The following is a 25004-nucleotide window of genomic DNA, read 5'->3' as shown; positions in this document are numbered from 1 at the left end:
GTGAGTATCGAATGAGGGATTGCCACCTCATTTTGGTGATTTATTTATCTATATACCCCTCACATTAAATAAAAATGTGGGACCAAATACCCCATCATATAACATCACCCCATCTCACTACAAACTCATCATGTCATCACAGCATCACCTTTGACAAATCAGCATTATACCCCACAAAAACACCTCATCACGCCCCATCACCCCGGCACTACTATGAATGGTCTTATGCGATTCTTCTTTTGAATTAAATGCATAAGCGTAAAAACACTTTATTGAAGATGTCAATAAAAAAATTCTGTAAGACTAATCCGACGATTTATTCCTCCATACTATAAATAAAAAATTTCCGGCCATATATAAGTATAATTAACGACGTACTTTCTATAACATTAATCCAACACTTTATTCCTCCATCCTCTATACAACAAATTTGATGAAAAAAAAAAAAAAAAAAAACAGGAAAATTGGAAATACAACTAAGGGCAGGCGGCACGCTTTATATGGAAGTGGGAGCCGGCGAACCAACAAGATTTTCACTAGCTATGGGACCAGGGGCAGCACCGGAGCTCAGAAGCTCGATCATGACACGATGGGGGTTGCTTCTCTGTTTTTCACACAACTCGGGTAAAGATACACCTGTTGAAAATTAAATAAAAAAATATGTCAATTACTTAAAATGAACATTATTTAATTAATATATCATTTGACTTCTTATTTGGTCATGTTATGTTAGTTGATATGAACCACTCACATGTAATACGAGATGTAGACTTGGTAACATATGGCATGACAAATGTAATAATAAAGTGTCTATATAGGGACATATGGCATGACAAACGTAATAATAACTATAATATAAAAAGACCCCGTTACGTACCTTCAGCAGCAGCGAGATTAAAGTAAAGATCTCGGATGTTGGGGCATTTGTTGTAGCAAGCAGGGGAGCATATATTTGAGATGGATTGCGCCTCAAGGAGTGTGTCTGAAGAAATCCCTAAGGAGTTTCTATCAAGACCACAAGCCTTAACGCATTCATCGGTCTCTATATACTCAGAAGAGGAAGAAGAAGAAGAGAGACCGATGTTATGAACATCTACAACTACTTGTGATGTTGTACATTGATACTCTGTCTTTCCATTATCATTGTTTTCGAAGTTCTCCAATAAACATCTTTTCCCAGAAGACGCAATTGAAAATGCGCAAACCTCTCTTGGCAAATCCTCACATACTATCTCACCTGGGATCATATTTATATTAATATCAAAATACCAATATTTATCATACATTCAAACATGTATATGAAAAGAGTAATGAAAACGGAATGGTCATACCTAGAGCTCCTTGAAGTAAAAGGGTTGAAAAAGCAAAGAGAAGAACCAAAGACAACAAGAATGGAGAAGACATGTTTTTTTTCTTTTCTTTTTAATTATAAAATGTATATTGTATATTGTAAGTTATAAGAGAATTTGTGAGATGCATATGTATATGTATGTAGGCTTACATATATAGACGTTTGAATGAGATAGTCATGATGAACTTGACATAACCGCGTTCTAATTTTAAAAGTCTAATATAGGAAAGAGAATCGGCATACGGCGGGATGGGAATGGGATGCCAACTACTTATTGACATTTATTTATTTCAACTACGGAATTATATTATTTTTCTTCCTCCTGATGTATTTCTTTTACCAAGTCTTTTCTTAACGTGTAAATGAGCCGGCCGGCTTACTTACGAGCTACTCAATGTGGACTAGTTACAAATAGATTCAAGCCTAGCCTAAAGAGCTCGAACCCAAACTAGCTTGAAGATATTTTGAAAATGGTTTAATACGAGTTTTAGTTCGAGCTTCTACTATCTAGCTCGAACAAACTCGTTTTCCTAAAATTAATATTCATTATTTGATTTTTATAACAATATAAGTTTCTATATAAACTCTAGCCGAGCTCAATTTTGTATAATACTTTTTCCGTTTCAAATTAATAGTTCTTAACTTTGATTTTAAATAATTATTTTGTGTTATATATAATAATTAATCAAAGTTGTATCAAATGAAAGCACATATAAAACTTAATAAAACATGTAAAATTACATTTTACAAAATGAGGAGTTTCTCGTACTATGAACTTTAAAACACATCTTAACAACCACACGTCAAGAAGATTTCATGGTGTAAAGCACCACTCATGTCGAAGCCTAATGGTTAATCGTTAACAAAGTTGTGTGATAATCAAGTAACATCGTTTATGATTATAACTTCCCGGATACATGGTCTCGAGTTGATTGTCGGAGAGTCTTCGAGAATTACGATGTTCTTAAAGACGTGTACTTAGCACAAAAGAGATTGTCGAGCGGCCAACGTTTCGGATATGTTCGATTTGATTGCATTACTGATATTGATTCTTTCATAAAAATCTCGAACACCATACAAATAAAGGGGAGGTGGATTCGAGCTTATAAAGATTTGGAGAGGAATGTAGCTAACCGTTCATTGAGTAAGGATGGTGAAAGCAACCTGAATGTTGAAGGAAATGATAACTTTCCACCTACTCCTTGAAACTGTGGTCCATCTAATCCAATTAAATGGGAAAGAAGAAGTTATGAAGATTCACTTGCAGGTATTAATCAAGAATCCAAGGAGTTCCATATTCCAGTGACTAATCGTATCGAGATAAAGGTCGGAGGTAAATGTCTTGAATTTAATCTTACTGAATCGGTAAGCAATCACAATCTCGTGTTTAGCTTTAACAACGGGCGGTTAACTTGGTCTTTGGTCAAAGTGAATAATAAACGGGTCGCTGACGGAGATGGTTTGAAAAAAACTCATGGCATCTCCAGTAATTTATTATTCCAATTGGAACCTGCCAAAGACACTAGCTTGGGGGATAATGAATCGTCAAGTGCGGGTGTGAATAATGGAACCTGTGATGAAGGTATAAAGGAAAAAGCTCATGATGGATCAGTATATTTTGTCCCAACAAAAGATTCAGATGACGTTAAAGATGGTGAGATTATTCCGACTTAAAGTAATGAGACCTCGGTTTCGTCTGTTGATTCTCCGACAACGGTTTCCACGCCGGTAATCAATTCCGACGATGGTCCGATGACGGGAGAAGCTCAAAGGCTGAGAGGTTCTGATGCGAATTCCAAAGTCGGTTGTACAGGTATCGATGAAAAAGACAGCACGCGTGATGAGTACTGTGTACCTTTGAGAGTTCCAATGAAAATTCAAAACCAGGTTAGGCTTGAGCAGGCTTCCTCACTAAATCAAAACACATTTATTGGGCCAGCCCATTCTAGTAATATTTATCTGGTCGAGAGCATTTTGAGGCAAGTTACAGGCTGAAATCTGAGATGAGTAATTGCTCCTCAAATGGTCTGGGCCTGATTTCGGATGAATCTGATGTGGGTGATCCTAGCTTTAACAAAAGGGATGGTGTTGCTTTGCAAGATGTGATCTCTAGTTCAACATCTACCGTGGTAGCTCGTTTCGTTTTAAAGAGAGAAAAGTCCATCCATTAACTAAAAGTCATTTCATTAAACATGTTTAGGGAAGGAAAAATATGAAGCGTATCCAATGTCGGGATAAATTTCGATGGTATGATAGATATTTTATCGATAATGTGATGAAAGATTCGAAAGAGGTCGACGATGAAGTTGATTGTTGCTCATGTTGCTCTTCCTGTGCGTCCTCGGACTCGGAATCATAGATTCAATAACTAGTAGTGGTGTTCATTTCGGGGTCGTGTATGTTTGTGGGTCTCGTGTATGGGTTTCGTGTATGGCATTTTGCGTGGATCTTTGGTAGTTGGGCTAGGGGTGTGCGAGTTTTCTTTAGTGTTCTCATGCTAGTGTGTTCGATTTTTTGTTTGTTTGTGTGTTTGTGTGTGGTCTCGTGTCTTGTCTAGCTTCTTGCTAGTTTGTTTCGGGTATATATATATATATATATATATATATATATATATATATATATATATATATATATATATATATATATATATATATATATATATATATATATATATATATTACTTGCCTTTAAAAAAAAGTTAATAAATTAATATAAATTTTATCAAATATTACATAACATAAAAAAACTTATTATTTAAAGTCAAAATTAAAAAATAAATACATTGAAAAGTTAAAACAAAACTATTAATTTGATAAGAAAAGAGTATGAAACAGGCCGAACTCGAGCTTAATATAAAATTTGAAGTTGTATGAATTTTATCTACCAATAAGAAATTATGTTTTATTTATTGTGTCTGTGTATGTATATCTCTGTTCAAATATAATTTTTTGTTACTTTACATGTTTAAGTTACATCGGGCTTGTTTACTTTTGATTAATTAACGAATATACAAAGGTCAAATGAGTATATAATTTAGATACTTAAGTGTGTTGGTTACTGTAATAATAAGAAACATATCATTTCAACTACCTTGTAGACAGAGTTAAATTGATAAATTTATTTCAGTCGTTTAACATGTTTATATACCACATAAAACACATACAGTAATAAGTAATTAGTTATTCTTATTGATTCTCTGTTATTACTTATTTTATTCTCCTGTATTCTAGATACAATTCAATTCTTGTACGATCAATCCTATATTAAAGAATACTTAATTAAGGATTGAGTGCAATGATATTAAGATGGTGAATGGGATGTATGATGATTGTTTTGGGCCCTGATGATTGTCTTTCACTTTATCAATCAAGTGATCAACCACTCCGACCCGGTCTTGATTGTTAATTAACATGATTCATCTTAACTCAATGTAAAAGTTCCTTGGGCAAAGTGACAAGTGAAAATTACAAAGGTCTAGGCGAATGGCAGAGAATCAACAACCTATAAATGAGAGGTCAAGCTCCCTATTTATAGTTTCCAGAATATTCGCGGTGTGCGGGTTGTTTAACCATTCGCACTGACTTAGCGGAAGTAATCCACAGTCTTTTATTAATGCGCCATATTACTGCTATCTTATCTTTTAGTGGATATGGAAAGTCCTTTAAATATTCTTCGCGTAACTTCTGTTGTTAGCCTTTAGCTATTAAAATATACATATACAATGCCATGTATATGATCATACGTGGTTTTTGAAGAAGTCATTTCAATGGATCCATCTAAAGAAGAAGCAATTAGGTCTTGGCCTAGTCCTTCTTCCATCACTGAAGTCAGTAGTTTCCATGGTTTAGCTTCATTTTATAGAAGATTTATCAAAGACTTCTCCGCAATTGTTGCTCCAATTACTGATTGTTTGAAGAAAGGGGTGTTTGAATGGTCCAGTTCTGCACAATCAGCATTTGAATCATTGAAGGAAATCTAAGTTCAGCACCTATACTTGCTTAGCCTAATTTTGATATACTGTTTGAACTTGAATGTGATGCTAGTGGTGTTGGCATTGGAGCTGTGCTAGTGCAAGAAAAAAGACCAGTAGCATATTTAAGTGAAAAGCTAAATGGGTCTAAACTAAATTATAGCACTTATGACAAAGAATTTTATGCCATCATTTGAGCTGTTGATCAATGGTCACATTATTCTAGGCCAAGGCAGTTTGTCCTCTTTCTGATCATGAAGTATTGGAATACATTAATGGTCAGCACAAACTAAATCCAAGGCATGCAAAATGGGTTGAATTCTTACATATGTACTCCTTTGTGTCTAAAGATACGGCTGGTAGTTCTAATATTGTTGATGATGCTCTATCAAGGAGATATTCTTTATTGTCAAATCTGGAAGCTAGAGTTCTCGGATTCTCATTTGTTAAGGAGTTATATGAAGCTGATCCAGACTTTGCTCCTATTTTGAATTGTTCTCCTGCTTAGTCCAAAAGAGATTATGTTGAACAAGATGGTTTTCTATTCAAGGGAAACAAATTGTGCATTGATATGGCCGAAACGGGCGGTTTTATTTGTGCAGTGTCGTTAGGTCACAACACGTCAGAATCAACCACCAAGAGGGGGTATTGTTTTAAATTTATATTTAGCGGGGCCTAAATCGTACTACTCCTTAGTATGAGTAAGGGAAGTATGATCTAGAGTCATATTTTTGAGATATCAGTAGAATCGAACCTATATTTAAGCCTAAGATAGTTATGGAGTAGTAGTGGTTACTTAATTTTGGGATTTTCTAATTTATAAGATAGATAAAGTAAATGCGATAAAATTCGTAATTCATATAAGGTTAAAGTAAGTGCATACTATGATTTCATCAGTTATTCTGCCGAGATTAAAGAATGCTGGCTCATGAATAGGCAGATGCCTAGTATTCATTACACTGGTCCTAAATGCCCCTGTCATAAGACATGTCACTGGGTACTGCATTAGGCTAGAAGATTCTGAATAGACAGCAACGTCCCTTACCCTTGACGCCCGTGCAGTCTGACTACAGGCATATACGTTCAGACGGCTCATCCAATTGAGCGACTCGGTTGGGTGACGTATTAACATTCCACAAAGGTCTAAACTTCCTTAAGAATAATAGAATACATGGCTTACCATATCCGAGAGACGTGATGTGTTTCAATGCTTTTGTAAACGATTGGTTTTAAAAGATAGTTAGGCCCTTAAAAAGAGTTCAACCATAAAGAACACCATGGCCAAGTCTAGCTGACTTCCATGAACACGTTCTGTTATCTTAACGGTCCAACCCTTTATGTGTCTAAACAAACAGTTCCTTAATTAACTAAGAATCCCTCAAGCGGGGTGCAATTCTTGGGACCGCGTTATGGTGCAGTGTACTAATCAACACTGACCAGGTTCCATGGTCTTACTTAGCAGAGGTACAGCTTACAAAAACCACTGTGCTTCAGCGTGCACGTACGAAGTTTATATGCTTGGTGACTACACTAGCATGGTCTGGGACCGAAAATGTACTAAGGGTCTAGTCAGATGTTTCACTACGAAAGAGTCCTCAGTCGAAATCAAAAGCTCGATAGACCTACTACAACCGGTGTGCCTCAGTCGATCTCACGTTGTATTCGATAGACTTCTCTTACCAAGGGGTGACACAGATAGTGTACTCTGAATCAGGGTTCGCGACTTCCCAATAACAAAGCCAACAACTACGTTCTATTAGTTTGAAAAGCGATTGAGTTTAAACATTAATCGAAAGGCATTTCAACAACATATACAAACCATAACATTATTTCGGCATTATAACTGCTTACATCCTAGCATTCACTAAAGATAACTACTCGCTAATCCTGGCATTACATAATGATAGAAGACATTATATTAAGATAAGGGATAGAAGTACCAGAGTATTAAACGAGATTTGAATACAAAAGTGACAACTTCAAGACTCGAGACCGCTCCTAATACAATCTTCGGCGTTCTTCCCGGGAACTAGGTTTCCTGCACGGAGTCGAAGGCCTTGAGAGTATGACTAATATTGTACAAGAGAGAGAAAGAAGTGAATTGAATTGTGTGTTGGAATGAATGACAAAGACCCTTTAAATAAGCATGATTTTTGCCTGCAAACATCTGGCAGGCCGTTTGGCAAGCCGTTTGCCCGACCCATTTGCCAAGGTAAGACGTTTAACTTGCCCGTTTGATCTGGCGTATGGCAGGCCGTTTGCTCTACTGGCAAGCCGTTTGGCAGCCCGTTTAGCAGGCCGTTTGGCTTGCTGGTTTGCTGGATCCTAACTTGATTTCTTGTCTTTCACCGTTTTCGCTCTAGAATCTTCATTTTAGCTCCGATTCTCTTGATTCTTTTTGCACCGTCTTTGTAATTACTTGTTATTCAATTCTAATTGATGAAGTGGGTATTTTTCTGACAAAGTTTGAATCTTTCTTATTTTTGGGCCTTAATACCGGGGTGAAAACATGACTTTTTAGACGATATCATGCATCCCAAAAGATTCAATCAGGGAGTGCTGATTAGAGAAGCACATGGAGGTGGTTTAGCTGGTCATTTTAGGATTAACAAGACATTGGATATCCTAATTGAACACTTCTACTGGCCATGTATGGATAAAGATGTCAAAGTTGTGATTAATTGTTGTGCTACATGCTTTCAAGCTAAGTCAGCATTTCACAAGGGTTTGTATACTCTTTTTCCTGTTCCCAACCAGCCATGGGAAGATTTGAACATGGACTTCATTGTTGCATTGCCAAGGACTCAGCGAGGCAAAGATTCAATTATGGTTGTTGTTGATAGATTTTCAAAGATGGCTCATTTCATAGCCTGCAATAAAACCAATGATGCCACTATTGTTGCAACCTTGTTCTTTAAAGAGATTGTTGATCTTCATGGAGTGCCAAAAACCATTGTGTCTGATCGATATACCAAGTTCTTAAGTTACTTTTGGAAGACATTATGGAAGCTGCTTGGTACTAAGCTTTTATTCAGCACTTCTCACTATCCCCAAACTGATGGTCAAAATGAAGTTACCAATAGAACTATGGGAATGCTGCTAAGAACACTTGTGAAGAAAATTTTGAAGAAGTGGAATTTGAAGCTTGCACATGCTGAATTTGCTTTTAACAGAGCACCGAATTACTCCACTGGAAAATCACCATTTGAAATCTACTATGATACAAATCCACTCACACCCATTGATCTGGTTCTTTTAGTAATTGAGCCTAACGCAAGTGTTCAGGCAGAAGCAAAGGCAAAAGAAATGAAGAAGCTGTATGAACAAGTGAAGGCAAAAATTGAGAAGACCAACCAGCAATACAAGGCTAAAGCTAACTGATAATGCTAAAAACGAACATATATTTCATAGCATTATTCCCCAAGAAAGACAAGATTTTAGTTGGTATTGTTCGATTTACAAGCAATATTCGTTTAAATATTAAAAAGTGAAGACAAAAGGCAGATTCGACAAATTGAAGACAAAAAGGTCCAAAAAGCTCAAAAGTACAAAAGACAATAAAAAAGGTTCAAAATATTGATGAGGAACGTCTCAAAATGACAAGAGTACAAGTTACAAAACGCAAAGTACGCGATTTAAAATAATACGCGAGGACGTCCGAAAATCCGGAACCGGGACCTGAGCCAAGAAGAAACGCCCGACGCAACGGACCAAAAATATCTAGTCTACTATGCACAAGAATATAATATAATATATATATAATTATATATAATTATATATTATATATATTATTATTATTATATTACGTCGGCAAGAAGAAAACAAAGTCATTTGGCTGGATCCAGGGTGGCCATGCGACTCGCATGGCCAAAGGCACAAATCCATGCGAGTCGCATGGAGTGAGATTGCTGGTCAGGTCCTATATAAAGCCAGTTTTGTGCCGAGTTTTAAACATCTTTTTCTCTTCCTCTTCATACGTAAATATATTTATATTTATAATTTATATTTTAATTTTAATTATAATTCTAATAATAAGGGTATGTTAGCGAATGTTGTAAGGGTGTAAGTCGAAATTCTGTCCGTGTAACGCTACGCTATTTTTAATCATTGTAAGTTATGTTCAACCTTTTTACATTAATGTCTCGTAGCTAAGTTATTATTATGCTTATTTAAAATGAAGTAATGATGATGTTGGGCTAATTACTAAAATTGGGTAATTGGGCTTTGTACCATAATTGGGGTTTGGACAAAAGAACGACACTTGTGGAAACTAGACTATGGGCTATTAATGGGCTTTATATTTGTTTAACTAAATGAAAGTTTGTTAATGTTAATATAAAGATTTACAATTGGGCGTCCCTATAAATTACCATATACACTCGATCGGACACGATGGGCGGGGTATTTATATGTACGAATAATCGTTCATTTAACCGGACACGGGAATGGATTAATAGCCACTAGAATAATTAAAACAGGGGTGAAGTTACATTCAAGGGTAATTGGTGTAATTGTTAACAAAGTAGTAAAACCTTGGTTTACACGCAGTCGATAACCTGGTGTATTCATTAAACAAAGTATTAAAACCTTGTTACAATTCGAATCCCCAATTAGTTGGAATATTTAACTTCGGGTATAATAATAATTTGACAAGGACACTTGCAATTTATATTTATGACTGATGGACTGTTATGGACAAAAACCAGACGGACATATTGAATAATCCAGGACAAAGGACAATTAACCCATGGGCATAAAACTAAAATCAACACGTTAAACATCATGATTACGGAAGTTTAAATAAGCATAATTCTTTTATTTCATATTTAATTTCCTTTATTTTATATTTAATTGCACTTCTAATTATCGCACTTTTATTTATTTTATTTTATCGCACTTTTAATTATCGTACTTTTTAATTATCGCAAGTTTATTTTATCGCACTTTTATTATTCGCAATTTCATTATCGTTATTTACTTTACGCTTTAATTTAAGTCTTGTATTTTATATTTTACATTAGGTTTTAACTGCGACTAAAGTTTTAAAATCGACAAACCAGTCATTAAACAGTAAAAACCCCCCCTTATAATAATAATATTACTTATATATATATTTGTATTTTTATAAAAGTAAACTAATATAGCGTTGAGCTTTGTTTAAAGATTTCCCTGTGGAACGAACCGGACTTACTAAAAACTACACTACTGTACGATTAGGTACACTGCCTATAAGTGTTGTAGCAAGGTTTAAGTATATCCATTCTATAAATAAATAAATATCTTGTGTAAAATTGTATCGTATTTAATAGTATTTCCTGCTAAAATTTAATAGTATTTTATACCCCTCTGCTTTGACATCAAGTATTTTTGGCGCCGCTGCCGGGGAACTATCTTAAAAGCCGGAAGCGCAACGCTAATATATAAAAAAAAAAAAGATTTTTAGTTACTTTTATTAAAAGTCGTTTTTGTAAAAATACGTTTTAAATATTCGAAAATATAAAAAGAAAAACAAAAATATTAGTATTTTTAAGATTTTGTTAAATATTTAAGTTTTATAAGTTTCTTTATTTCTATTTTAGTTTATAAAAATATAAGTTTATTTTAAAATCTTTTATTTATATAAAAAACAGAAAACATAAAATAAAAAAAAAAATAAAAAATAAAGAAAAACGCGTAAAAATTAGTACCTGTCAACTGAATTACTGAACCCCGCGACTCGCGGGGTTTTCCTCAATAATCACCGCAACTCGCGGAGACCTTCTGACACACGGACAAAACCCTAATCAAGCATTGATTACGGGTTATTTTTATTTATTATTAATTATTAAACCTAATTATAATTATTATTATTATTATTTTTAGTTTTAGTTTTATTTTTACTTTTTATTTATTTATGTATTTAGTATTAATTAAGTTTTTATTAAATTGTAAAATTAGTAATTTTATAAAATAAATAATATAAAAATAATATTTTTATAAAAATTGTACTTTTTACAACTTTTTGTATATTTTTATATTTTGTACCTTTTTAATCGTTGTAGCGTAATATTTGTATTTTTAGCTCATAATTAATTTTAAAATTAGTTTTTGCTATAGTTATTTTTACTCCTAGATTTTTAGGCTTTGCCGTAGAATTCCTTAAGTGCTTTTTCTTTAGACTAAGATTTAGGCGCTTTAGAATTTTGCGACGCCTTTTTAAGTTTTAGTTTCTTTTTAAGTTATTTCCATTTGGGATTTAGTTTTTCCTGTAAGCTTTAATATTTTTAGACACCTTTTACTATGTACCAATTATCATTTCAATTAGTAATTTCAATTTGCGATTATAATTTTAAGTTAGTTGTAGTAATAAGGTTAAATTAGTTAAGTATTTTTAAGTTTTTATAAGTTTCTTTTATTTTTCCGTCACCTTTTAATTTTTCAACCATTTTTCTTTTTCGACCTTTTGCGACGAACTCTTTTTCTCTCTTAATTCTCGCTATTCTAGTTTTTAGGACTTAGAATTTTTTTTCTACTTCTTATCTAAATTTCTTAAAATTACGAAAATTTATTTTAAGTGGTTAAATTAATAAACATCAAAATTTTCTGGTTCGTAGTAATAGTTGGATTTGTACGTGGACCGGGTTATTGGAGCCAAACAGTCCTCAATTATATTGAGACCAAACGAATCCTGCCCCTCTGCTGCATCTTTTGGCTATTCGAAACGTGGGCAAAATCAGAAAAGTCTATTGATTGGATAACTTATTATAATTTTTCTTTCCTTTTAAAAACTAATAGGATATTCTGTGAATGCACCGAGCAAGACGTTCATCACCTTTTGTACGTTCACCACCTGTAACTCGATCAAGACATCGTTTAACAAATATAACCACCGTTGATTTTTCTTTAGAATCGTCATCCAGTCGACCAAGTACTTCAGTTCAAATTTCCGATAATCCATTTTTTGAACCCAACCTCACAATTGAGAATCCAGAGAATATTCAGGAATGGTTCATAGATCCTGAACCATTAAACTTTCCTCCGGAACCACCAATCATTCAAACAGAGATTGTTGAGGAACGAACTATTAAATCAGAATCATCTATTGATACCGATTCAACAAATTCAATTATGGAGAATCTGGAACCTTTAAGTATGGAAGACCGAATGAGAGCTAAACGCACTGGCCAAGGTCACGCAATTACTCATCCAGACATTAATGCGCCAGATTATGAAATCAAAGGACAAATTTTACACATGGTGACTAATCAATGCCAATTTAGTGGTGCGCCGAAGGAAGATCCAAATGAACATCTACGTACCTTTAATAGGATCTGCACACTATTTAAAATCCGAGAAGTGGAGGATGAACAGATATATCTCATGTTATTTCCCTGGACTTTAAAGGGAGAAGCCAAAGATTGGTTGGAATCGTTACCTGAAGGGGCGATCGATACATGGGACGTTTTAATTGATAAATTTCTTAAACAATTCTTTCCTGCATCTAAAGCCGTAAGACTTCAAGCAGAAATTGTTACGTTCACACAGAAGCCAAATGAAACTCTATATGAGGCGTGGACAAGATATGGAAAGTTGTTAAGAGGATGTCCGCAACATGGTTTAGACACCTGTCAAATAGTACAAATATTCTACCGAGGATGCGACATCACTACAAGGAAAGATATAGATATAGCAGCTGGTGGTTCTATTATGAAGAAGACCGAAACTGATGCTTACAAAATTATTGATAATACTGCTTCCCACTCACATGAGTGGCACCAAGAAAAAGATATCATTAGATCATCTAAAGCAGCTAGAGCCGATTCTAGCCATGACTTAGATTCCATTTCGGCAAAGATAGATGCTTTCGAGAGACGAATGGAAAAGATGACTAAAGATATTCATGCAATACGAATTAGTTGTGAGCAGTGTGGAGGACCACATTTGACAAAAGATTGTCTCAGTATTGAATTAACAATGGAACAAAGAGAGAATATTTCATACATAAACCAAAGGCCTGGAAATAATTATCAGAATAATTATCAACCGCCAAGACCGATTTACAATCAAAACCAGAATTATAACCGAAATATTCCATACAACAACCAACAAGGTCCTAGCAATCAACAAGTATCCAATAATACTTACAATCAGCAAAGACCTAATTTTCAAAACAAACCACCACAACAAACCGATGATAAAAAGCCGAATTTAGAAGATATGATGACGAAGCTAGTTGAAACTCAAACGCAGTTTTTCACATCTCAAAAACAAACCAATGAACAAAATGCTCAAGCATTTAGAAATCAACAAGCTTCTATTCAAAATCTGGAACAAGAAGTAAGTAACCTAGCAAGGTTAATAGGTGAAAGAAAACCGGGAAGTTTACCTAGTGATACAAATGCTAACCCCCGGAATGAAACAGCTAAAGCTATTACCACAAGAAGTGGTACAACACTTAAACCACCTGAAATACCTGTAACTTCTGATGAAATTATTCCTACTCCACAAGAACCACAACCTGATCAAGATAAGGAAAAAGAACCGGTAGTTGAAAAGGTTAATGAAGATAACACAGTTAAGGATAAACCTTATGTTAAACCATACCAACCACCACTTCCTTACCCGAGTAAAATGAAGAAGGAAAAACTTGAAGCCGAGCAATCCAAATTCTTGGATATGTTTAAACAGATAAATGTAAATCTTCCTTTCATTGATGTGATTTCAGGAATGCCAAGATATGCTAAATTCTTGAAAGATCTAATCACGAATAGAAAGAAAATGGAAGAACTCTCGGCTGTTACTATGAATGCTAATTGTTCAGCAGTGCTGTTGAATAAGATACCAGAAAAACTATCTGATCCAGGAAGTTTCACAATTCCATGTTTTCTGGGTAGTCTTAGTTCAATAGAAGCATTGGCAGACTTAGGTGCTAGTATAAATCTAATGCCGTATTCACTATACGCTAAACTAGACCTTGGAGAATTAAAACCAACCAGAATAAGCATACAACTAGCCGATAGATCAATAAAATATCCTAGAGGGATAATGGAGAACATGCTAGTTAAAGTTGGTACTTTAGTATTTCCAGTAGATTTTGTTGTTTTGGACATGGAAGAAGATTCTCAAGTTCCTCTCATATTAGGAAGACCATTCTTAAACACGGCTAAAGCAATGATAGACGTGTTCGGTAAGAAACTGACCCTAAGTATAGAGGATGAGAGTGTTACCTTTTCAGTTGATAGAGCAATGCAACAACCACAATCTGCAGATGATACATGTTATTATATTCAAACTATAGATGCACATGCAGAATTATTAGAAGAATTTCCAGAATTACAAGGAACAGGAGAATGTTCTTTAGGAGAAGGTAATGAACCAATTGATGAAGCTGAAATGTTAGCTACACTTATAGCTAATGGATATGAACCAACAACAGAAGAAATTCAAATGCTAAAAGAAGAAGACAGATATCGATATAAATCATCGATAGAAGAACCTCCGAAATTAGAGTTAAAGCCACTTCCAAACCATTTGGAATACGCTTATTTACATGGTGAATCTGAATTACCTGTAATAATATCGTCTTCTCTTACTGAAAATGAGAAATCACAACTCATTTCTGTGTTGAAAGCTCATAAACCAGCCATTGCATGGAAGATTCATGATATTAAAGGAATAAGTCCTTCGTATTGCACACATAAAATCCTTATGGAAGAAGGTCATAAAACGTATGTGCAACGCCAACGAAGACTAAATCCTAATATGCAAGATGTAGTTAAGAAAGAGATTATTAAACTGCTAGATGCAGGTTTGATATATCCAATTTCTGATAGTCCATGGGTAAGCCCAGTTCAATGCGTACCTAAGAAGGGTGGCATGACTGTCATTACAAATGAGAAAAATGAGCTTATTCCTACTAGGACTGTAACAGGATGGCGTGTATGTATTGATTATAGAAAATTAAATGACGCCACCAGAAAAGATCACTTTCCCTTACCTTTCATTGATCAAATGTTGGAAAGATTAGCCGGAAATAGTTACTACTGTTTTCTAGATGGATTTTCCGGATATTTTCAAATTCCAATAGCACCCGAAGACCAAGAGAAAACCACATTCACGTGCCCTTATGGTACTTTTGCTTACAAAAGAATGCCATTTGGACTTTGCAACGCTCCTGCAACCTTTCAAAGGTGCATGATGGCGATTTTTCATGACATGATAGAAGAATGCATGGAAGTATTCATGGATGACTTTTCAGTCTTCGGTGATACATTTAAATCATGTCTAGTTAATCTGGAACGAATGCTAATTAGATGCGAAAAATCAAATCTAGTACTTAATTGGGAGAAATGCCATTTCATGGTTAAAGAAGGCATCGTTCTTGGACATAAAATTTCAAAAGAAGGAATTGAAGTGGATAGAGCTAAAGTAGATGTAATTGCTAAACTTCCACATCCCACCAATATTAGAGGAGTTAGGAGTTTTCTAGGGCATGCCGGTTTTTACCGACGTTTCATAAAAGATTTTTCTAAAATTGCCACTCCTATGAATAAACTCCTAGAAAAGGATGCGCCATTCATCTTTTCAGATGAATGTATCAAATCTTTTAATATTCTTAAAGAAAAACTCACTAATGCGCCGATCATGATAACACCAAATTGGAATCTACCATTTGAACTAATGTGCGATGCAAGTGATTTTGCAATGGGAGCCGTTTTAGGACAAAGGATTGAAAAACGATTTCAACCTATATATTATGCTAGTAAGACATTACAAGGAGCACAAACGAACTATACAACTACTGAAAAAGAACTCCTTGCTATTGTCTTTGCTTTTGACAAATTTCGATCATATCTCGTTCTAGCAAAAACGGTGGTCTATACCGACCATTCTGCTCTTAGATACCTATTTTCAAAACAAGATGCTAAACCAAGATTAATCCGTTGGATCTTACTCTTACAAGAGTTTGATATTGAAATCCGAGATAAAAAAGGAGCAGAAAATCTCGCCGCTGATCATCTTTCTCGTCTTGAAAATCCCGAATTAGAAGTTCTGAATGAATCGGCCATACAAGACAACTTTCCTGACGAATATCTATTGAAAATAGATTATAAAGAAATCCCATGGTTTGCAGACTATGCAAACTACTTAGTTTGTGGATTCCTTGAAAAAGGATTATCGTACCAAAGACGAAAGAAATTCTTCAGTGATATAAAACACTATTTCTGGGAAGATCCACATCTGTTTAAAAGTTGTCCCGATGGAATAATACGCCGATGTATATTTGGAGATGAAGCTAGTAAAATATTAAACCATTGTCACACAGGACCAACAGGAGGGCATTATGGACCTCAACTAACAGCAAGAAAAGTTTATGAAGCTGGATTCTATTGGCCTACAATTTACAAAGACGCACACCTTCTTTGCAAATCCTGTGATGCATGTCAAAGGGCCGGAAAAATAAGTCAACGTGATGAAATGCCACAAAATGTCATCCAAGTATGTGAAGTATTTGACATTTGGGGTATTGACTTTATGGGTCCATTTCCAAAATCTCATAATAATCTATATATACTCGTAGCCATTGATTATGTATCTAAATGGGCGGAAGCACAAGCTCTCCCAACTAACGATGCACGAGTTGTAGTCAACTTTTTAAAACGTCTTTTTGCAAGGTTTGGAACACCGAAAGCTTTAATAAGTGATCGGGGTACTCATTTCTGTAATAATCAACTTGAGAAAGTTCTTAAAAGATATGGAGTAACTCATAAAATCTCCACCGCATATCATCCACAAACAAGTGGACAAGTTGAAAATACCAACCGAGCTTTAAAACGTATTCTAGAGAAAACCGTAGGATCAAATCCAAAGGAATGGTCCATTAAATTGGAGGATGCACTCTGGGCTTTTAGAACAGCCTACAAAACTCCAATTGGAACCACACCTTTTAGACTTGTTTATGGAAAAGCATGTCATCTTCCAGTAGAAATTGAACACAAAGCATTTTGGGCTTTGAAGACATGTAACCTTGATTTACATGAAGCCGGACGTCTACGATTAAGTCAACTAAACGAATTAGAAGAATTAAGACATGAAGCATACGAAAATTCGTTAATCTATAAAGAAAGAACGAAGAAATGGCATGATAAAAGAATCAGAAGTTCAAAAGAATTTAAAGAAGGAGACAGAGTTCTTCTTTTCAATTCACGATTCAAACTATTTCCTGGAAAATTGAAATCAAGATGGTCTGGACCATTCATAGTCAAAAGAGTTTTCCCATACGGAACGATAGAATTAATAAATTCAAATGGAATTGAATTTAAAGTTAATGGTCACAGAGTTAAACATTACATACATGGTCCGATGGAAGTCGAAAACGAAGTTACTCACAATTTCGACACCACAGCTAACTAAGTGTGGGGAGAATCAAGTCTTTAAAGGATAATATGTATTTCTGTTAGAGTTAGATTGTCTGTTTTCGTGTAGTTCTCGAAAATGGAACACGTATGGTCTTTCCCTAGCAGACCCTAAAGAACTAGTCTTCTCCCCCCATTCTGAATTTTTATTTTTTTTTAGGTTTTTACAAAATGAAGACTGCCTGTGAACTAAACCATGGTCTAATGCTACACGCTTTGATCACTAAACGTAATAATGACATACTCCCGAGTGAAATAGTATCAGTAATCAGAGAAAGAATGGACGGAGTTAGAAAAGGATCCAGATGCGAAGATAATAAGTTACAATTTGGTAAAGGAAAATCAAAATCCGCAGCAAAAAGAAGAGCACGACACCTAGAACGATGTCACAAATGCGGAAAATGGTCACATGGAGGTAAATGTTCAAATAATCAAACCTATTCAAATACCGAATTTGTTACTTTATGCAGAGACGGACCGTTCATATGTTTAGAAGAAAAGACAATGAATGCTCGAGGTTACGCCTATGCAGCCATGGAAAACCAATTAAACCGACTATCTTATGAATATAATAGATCATATAACTAAGAAATCTATTTCACAGGTATGTCTGTACAGTTTTTATTTTTATTTTTATTTTTAACCTTTTGATAATAAACGCTAATTTGTTCGCTAAAAAGTATTAAATTGGTATTAAATAAAATTAGGTTTGGCGACCGAAATTATTGATATCGTTCAAAAATTTATTACATCACTGCGAAATTTAACGTTTATTCTTAAGGTATAAATATCTTTAATCAATCAACCCAAAATATTTCAAAAATTCGTCATGAGTTAAATTAGGTCTTGGAACCGAAATTACTTTACCGAAAAGAGGGGCGCATATTTTTGATAATATTTGATTGATTAAAGTGGGATAAAAAGACAAAAAGATTTTTAAATTTATTTTTACCATGTTTTTAAAATTAATATTTAAATCTTAAGTTAATATTGTAAACTTTATAAAAACAATATATTTAAAATTGTAAATATTTGAAAAATTAATATAAGTTTGGTGTGAATTTATAATATGAATTTTTAAATTAAGTTTGGTGTGAATTTTTAATTTTTAAAATATGAATTTTTAATTTTATGCATTTCAAATTTTAAGTTTGGTGTGATTTTTTTTTTATTTTGAATTGTATATTTAAGTTGTGTGAATTTAAAAAAACAAAAATTTACTTTATCTCTTTAAGTTAAAAATATGATTTTTAAATTCGTCGTAAGTTGAAGACTAGGTCTTTGAACCGAAATTGCTTTACCCGAGGGAGGGACGAGAACTTTTATTATCATTATTTTTAATCTTATTGATTTAAAGTATGCCAAAAACATTGAAAAAATCCAAAAAAATCTAAGCTTTTAAAACAATCGCTTGAAAATGACAAAATTGTAAAATTTTGTCGAGGGACGGACTAGGGTATCGTCCCGAAACGACCTCGTCCTAAAAAGAAACAAAATTTTTAAAATTTTATTTAATTCTATGTTTTAAAAGTATAAGGTTTTATTAAAAAAAAAAAAAAAAAAAAAAAAAAACAACAAAACCTGGAATTTACCCCCATGCGACTCGCATGGGGGAAAGGCATAATCCATGCGAGTCGCATGGCTGTTAAAAACTGGACAGGATCAAATTATCTAGCGAGCTGCTCTTTTTCACAAACACACATACATATACACGAACCATCTCCAAAACCCTCTCAAAAATTCATCATTTTTCATCAAAATTCTTGCAAAACTTCACAATAATCATGCCTAGATTCAGTAGTCTCAACCCCTTCAGGAGAAAGGTAAAGATTTCACGCCTAATCTCTTTAAATTCGAATTTTTGTGTTCTTGAGCTAGAAAATTTATATTTTGATTTTGTTAAATTTAGGTGTAATTAGAGCTAAATTGTTGTTATATTATGCATGTATATCCTAGATAGAAGCTATTTAACATGAATTGAAGCTAAAAACTTCAAATTTTTAAGAATCTAGGGTTTGTGTTCTTGAGCAATTTGGGGCTTTTTGATATAAACAGGTTATGGCCAATTTTTGTCATGAATTGTTGCTAAATTAAGTAGTGTAACATGTTTAGGTAGTTAATTGATCCAAACTTTGAGCCTAAACATGTTTTTGAGAATTAAAGTAGACTTTTTAAGTCTAAAAATTCATGAACTTGGATAATTTGATATAAAGGCCATTTGAAATTTGTTTCATTGCTAGTAGTGATTATTTTGGCATATTATTTGAGATAAAAGCTTATGAACTTGATGTACATTTTTCGTATATGCTTATTTGACAAAGTGTAGACTTGACAAAAATATGAAAATGAGCACTAGTTTGATTTGAATGCCATGTAACAAGTGTTTAATTGCTATAATGATTATTGTTGACATGTTTAAGAATTTAAATGTGATAAAACATTGTACACATTTTCGTATGTAAAAGTGTAGAATTGTTATTGTTAAGAAAATGTGTATAAAATGTGTTATGAATTGAACATGTCATCATAATTGTTTCAAGTTATTATTTTGCTAACACTAATGCATATTTGGATGCACAATTTTTGTGTTTAATGTGTTTTACAGAGAGCCGATACTGGAGGTTCAGGAGCATCATCGTCCAGGCAACCAGAGCCCGAACCGGAAATGTTTTATGAACAAGAACAACATATGCAACAAGAAGAAGAAGAACAGGAGGAGCAACATATTCCATATCACGATCAAGATCAATTATTCATGAATCAGTTTCGTCAATTCGCTCCACATCAAAGGATTCTGAGCTTAGACATTAATGAAGATCAGTTACACCCAAATCTGCGATTTGATCGATGTTGGATAGAGTATCCAGATTATCAAAAGAACATGCACATTCTCTACTTTAAGGTTGTTGAAATGCCAAGGGCAATTGACTGGGTACCTTTGGAAACAGTTGACCTTGCCGAACCGATTCGGGAATTATTGGTGCAAAGGTATGGTAATTCTCAGTTTAACGATTGGATGCGCCTATTTTCCATTCGTAGAACCATATATAGGGAATGGTGTATAGAATTACTTAGTACTATTAAGTTAAACAGTGATGTTAGGAGGATAGATGATAGAAGCTTTATTAGATTTCTGTTAGGTGGACGCATGTACAGAATGTCCATGATAGATTTAGCCAGGGCCTTACAGATTTACACCCCTGCTGAACTTTTGAGCCCCGACTGTAATAGCCTGATTGCCCAAGGAGAAAGGGTAGATAGGGAATTTGATATTAACGCTGTCTGGAGGCGTATGTCCCACTTTAATGAATTTCACGCCAGTGGAAATCATACATACTTAGATATAGACAGAGCTGAACTCCGGGTGATTCATAGATTCTTAGCAAACACAATTACACAAAGGGGTAGGAATAAGGAGAAATTGACCGTAAACGATTTGTTCTACCTCAAGTGTATTAGAGACCCGAGGAGTTTCGTTAACATTCCCTATTGTGTTGGTTATTATCTCGCTAATGTAGTTTCGGGGATGAAATCGGGGAGTATTATAGGTGGTGGTATTTTCATTACTCTCATTGGAGAGTATTTAGGTGTAGATAAGCACCAAGGGGGTCCAATGAACGAAATAGAGGACGGAGGTGAAACTATAAGTTCAAACCTTTATCACGGTGCAAGGGTATTATTGATGAGACGTGGTCAGGTATATCGATATGAGGGACCTCAGCGACAGGTAGAAAGAGGTGCGGATGACGAGATGGAGGAGGCGAACAACATTATAGGAGTTGTTCGGGAGACTGCTCTTGATTTAGGCGTTCGTATGGAGGATGAATACATGACGAACTATGATAGGCATATGCAGTACGAGGCATGGCAACGCCGGAATGACTACGAGCATTCCCGGCAACGAGAGCATGGCCGATGGGATTATCATCAGCGCCAAATTATAAGCCAGTTGCAGCCTGGCGAGATGTATTATCCGACCCGACCCGCATACTATCCCGCACATCAGCCAGAAATGAGACCACCCTATGATTCATATGATTATGACGCAGCATACCAGTTCACCTATAATCAGCCATGGAACCCGGACGCGAACATGAATTGGGATCCCTATCCTAATTATCCTCCTAACCCACCTCCTGATCAGTAGAGATAAGTTGGTAATTTTTATTTTTATTTTAAACACTTAACATTTTATTACGTTTATGTAATGATTGATATTCTTATTATTATTGTGTACTAATATTTTTCTTATAGTTTGAAAGTGGGATGCCAAAGTTCCATTTCAAATTGCATGTATGATTATATTTGTATTGTATGTATTCTATTTTATGCACAAAACAGGGTAAAACAACGCATTTTCAAAGACTGGCATTAAGTTCAGCAAAAGCAAGTAATTTTGACGACAAGATGCAAAATATATGTGAAATAACAACAAGACGGAATGAACAAATGATGTGCACCATTTATCATTCAGCAAACAAACGCCAATATATTTGGAAACTTTGGTAAAAATTTAATCATTTTCACACAAATCACCCTCAATAATTTAAATTGTTACTGATTTCTTGCAAATGAGGGCATTGCAAGATCTTAAGTGTGGGAAGGGGTTAAATTCTTTCGGATTTTAAAATTTTTATATTAAACACTTGGTTACCATTAAAAATACTAGTAAAGCAGTAGTTGTATTAGAATCTAGTGCTCTCTGATAAAAAAGAACAGCCCTAGTCTTATATACTGACTACCCAATTCTAGTAAAAAAAATTTTCAATTAAATGAATTCAAATCATGTTTATACATATTTATGAACGATAAAACTAGGTTTTAACACCGAAATTATTGTTACCTCGGAAAGGACATAAATTGAGAAACAAACTAAAATGTTAAAATTCATTTAAAATGGAATAAAGGACGATAAAAAGAAAAATAAAAAGCCAAGTGTGGGAAAATTTACCAAGTTATTTTAAACATATGTCACATATATCTGTAACAAATAACTGAAAATACTTTTGCTTTGGACTAAACTAAACTGTTTTACCCAATGAAAGAAAAGAAGAGATGGATCTACACGATGAATCAATTCCATCATTAAAAGGAAGTAAAGTCTTCCGAAAAAGACACGCACTTCTTGATTTAGGTCATGAAGTTGTCGTCCAGACCAGCTGTAGGTTGACGAAAAATCTAGAAAAGTCATCACTAAAATCAGCAGGAAATCCACGGACCTCAGCATTAAACAGGGTCGCCAAGTGGTCAGATTTATCCTAACCATGAGAAGGATTTATCTCGTACAATGGGGGGGCACCGTGCAAATTAGCTTGATAAGACTAATGAATCAGATCCCCAGAAAGGATAATCTCCTTTAAAGATTAAAAATCAGCTTTTAAGCCTGATATTACTCAATCCTAGAGATTGACCCTAAAGATTGAGAATTACAAACTCATGGAATTCAATGATATCTAAACTCGAGCTTAAACGAGAAAATATTTTGATAAAAAATACAAACCGATTTGTTTTCTGAAAACCCATTTTCAATGCGTTCATTACCATTGAACGTAAAATCCTAGGAATTCACCTGGAATTCGTTAGGTCACCTGAACCAAATCGGGTGTCAACCGTAAGAACGGTGGTTGCATAGCATGGTCAAAGACAGGACTTTGTGCCAAACCGACAAATTATAAGGGTGAGCTTTACTATTGCTCCTACCAAGGATAGTAATTGCGTCCGACAAGTTATAAACCATAATCAAAAGCATGTCACGGGACATTGCCTTAACAGTTGCTTGTTCAACGCTTTCCTTTACAACCGGACGGTAGTTTACCGAAAGGTAATATACGGAACAAGTAAACTGGACGTGTTGCTTTCCTAATACAAGGTTAGCAAATGGGTGACACAAAACCTCAAGTTTTGAGCTAAAATTTTCAAATTTGAAACCCACCAAACCCACAAAAATATTTTGCAAACACCGGTAAAGGGTTATTCCGGAAAACTTATCTAGGGTAAAAACTAGATTTAATTTTCAAAAGATCAAATGTTTTCATAAAGATCCAATTTCATTAATGGATCTAAATTTTTATAGTCATGTGGGACTGTAAACCATATCGTTACTACCATTGTTTATACCGCCGTATAGAAATCACTGATGAACAAAGTGTGAAGAATAAAAAAGTGATTCTAGTATTTCAAGACAATATTGCTTGAGGACAAGCAACGCTCAAGTGTGGGAATATTTGATAATGCTAAAAACGAACATATATTTCATAGCATTATTCCCCAAGAAAGACAAGATTTTAGTTGGTATTGTTCGATTTACAAGCAATATTCGTTTAAATATTAAAAAGTGAAGACAAAAGGCAGATTCGACAAATTGAAGACAAAAAGGTCCAAAAAGCTCAAAAGTACAAAAGACAATAAAAAAGGTTCAAAATATTGATGAGGAACGTCTCAAAATGACAAGAGTACAAGTTACAAAACGCAAAGTACGCGATTTAAAATAATACGCGAGGACGTCCGAAAATCCGGAACCGGGACCTGAGCCAAGAAGAAACGCCCGACGCAACGGACCAAAAATATCTAGTCTACTATGCACAAGAATATAATATAATATATATATAATTATATATAATTATATATTATATATATTATTATTATTATATTACGTCGGCAAGAAGAAAACAAAGTCATTTGGCTGGATCCAGGGTGGCCATGCGACTCGCATGGCCAAAGGCACAAATCCATGCGAGTCGCATGGAGTGAGATTGCTGGTCAGGTCCTATATAAAGCCAGTTTTGTGCCGAGTTTTAAACATCTTTTTCTCTTCCTCTTCATACGTAAATATATTTATATTTATAATTTATATTTTAATTTTAATTATAATTCTAATAATAAGGGTATGTTAGCGAATGTTGTAAGGGTGTAAGTCGAAATTCTGTCCGTGTAACGCTACGCTATTTTTAATCATTGTAAGTTATGTTCAACCTTTTTACATTAATGTCTCGTAGCTAAGTTATTATTATGCTTATTTAAAACGAAGTAATGATGATGTTGGGCTAATTACTAAAATTGGGTAATTGGGCTTTGTACCATAATTGGGGTTTGGACAAAAGAACGACACTTGTGGAAACTAGACTATGGGCTATTAATGGGCTTTATATTTGTTTAACTAAATGAAAGTTTGTTAATGTTAATATAAAGATTTACAATTGGGCGTCCCTATAAATTACCATATACACTCGATCGGACACGATGGGCGGGGTATTTATATGTACGAATAATCGTTCATTTAACCGGACAC

At 34.4% G+C, this 25004-nt stretch overlaps 1 protein-coding gene across 1 annotated transcript; it reads right to left on the bottom strand.

Annotated features, from left to right (window-relative positions):
* Positions 1–279: 279 nt before the first annotated feature.
* Positions 280–1469, bottom strand: LOC139891743 (uncharacterized). The gene is made up of 3 exons (XM_071874728.1): positions 1332–1469; positions 878–1237; positions 280–636 (listed from the first exon to the last, which is right to left on the bottom strand). The coding sequence occupies exons 1-3, from the start codon at positions 1402–1404 to the stop codon at positions 497–499; spliced, it is 573 nt and encodes a 190-aa protein (XP_071730829.1). The 5' UTR covers positions 1405–1469; the 3' UTR covers positions 280–496.
* Positions 1470–25004: the final 23535 nt, after the last annotated feature.

This window comes from Rutidosis leptorrhynchoides, chromosome 2 (assembly GCF_046630445.1).
Source record: "Rutidosis leptorrhynchoides isolate AG116_Rl617_1_P2 chromosome 2, CSIRO_AGI_Rlap_v1, whole genome shotgun sequence".
Lineage (NCBI taxonomy): Eukaryota > Viridiplantae > Streptophyta > Magnoliopsida > Asterales > Asteraceae > Rutidosis > Rutidosis leptorrhynchoides.
This window is presented reverse-complemented; position numbering and strand designations above follow the sequence as displayed.

Bases quoted from the DNA above. Each gene is read 5' to 3' on its own strand.
- LOC139891743 (XM_071874728.1), bottom strand. From the start codon at position 1,404: ATGTCTTCTCCATTCTTGTTGTCTTTGGTTCTTCTCTTTGCTTTTTCA. The intron at 1,238-1,331 runs GTATGACCATTC...ATATGATCCCAG, and splicing joins TTTACTTCAAGGAGCTCTAG to GTGAGATAGTATGTGAGGAT. The intron at 637-877 runs GTACGTAACGGG...AATTTTCAACAG, and splicing joins TAATCTCGCTGCTGCTGAAG to GTGTATCTTTACCCGAGTTG.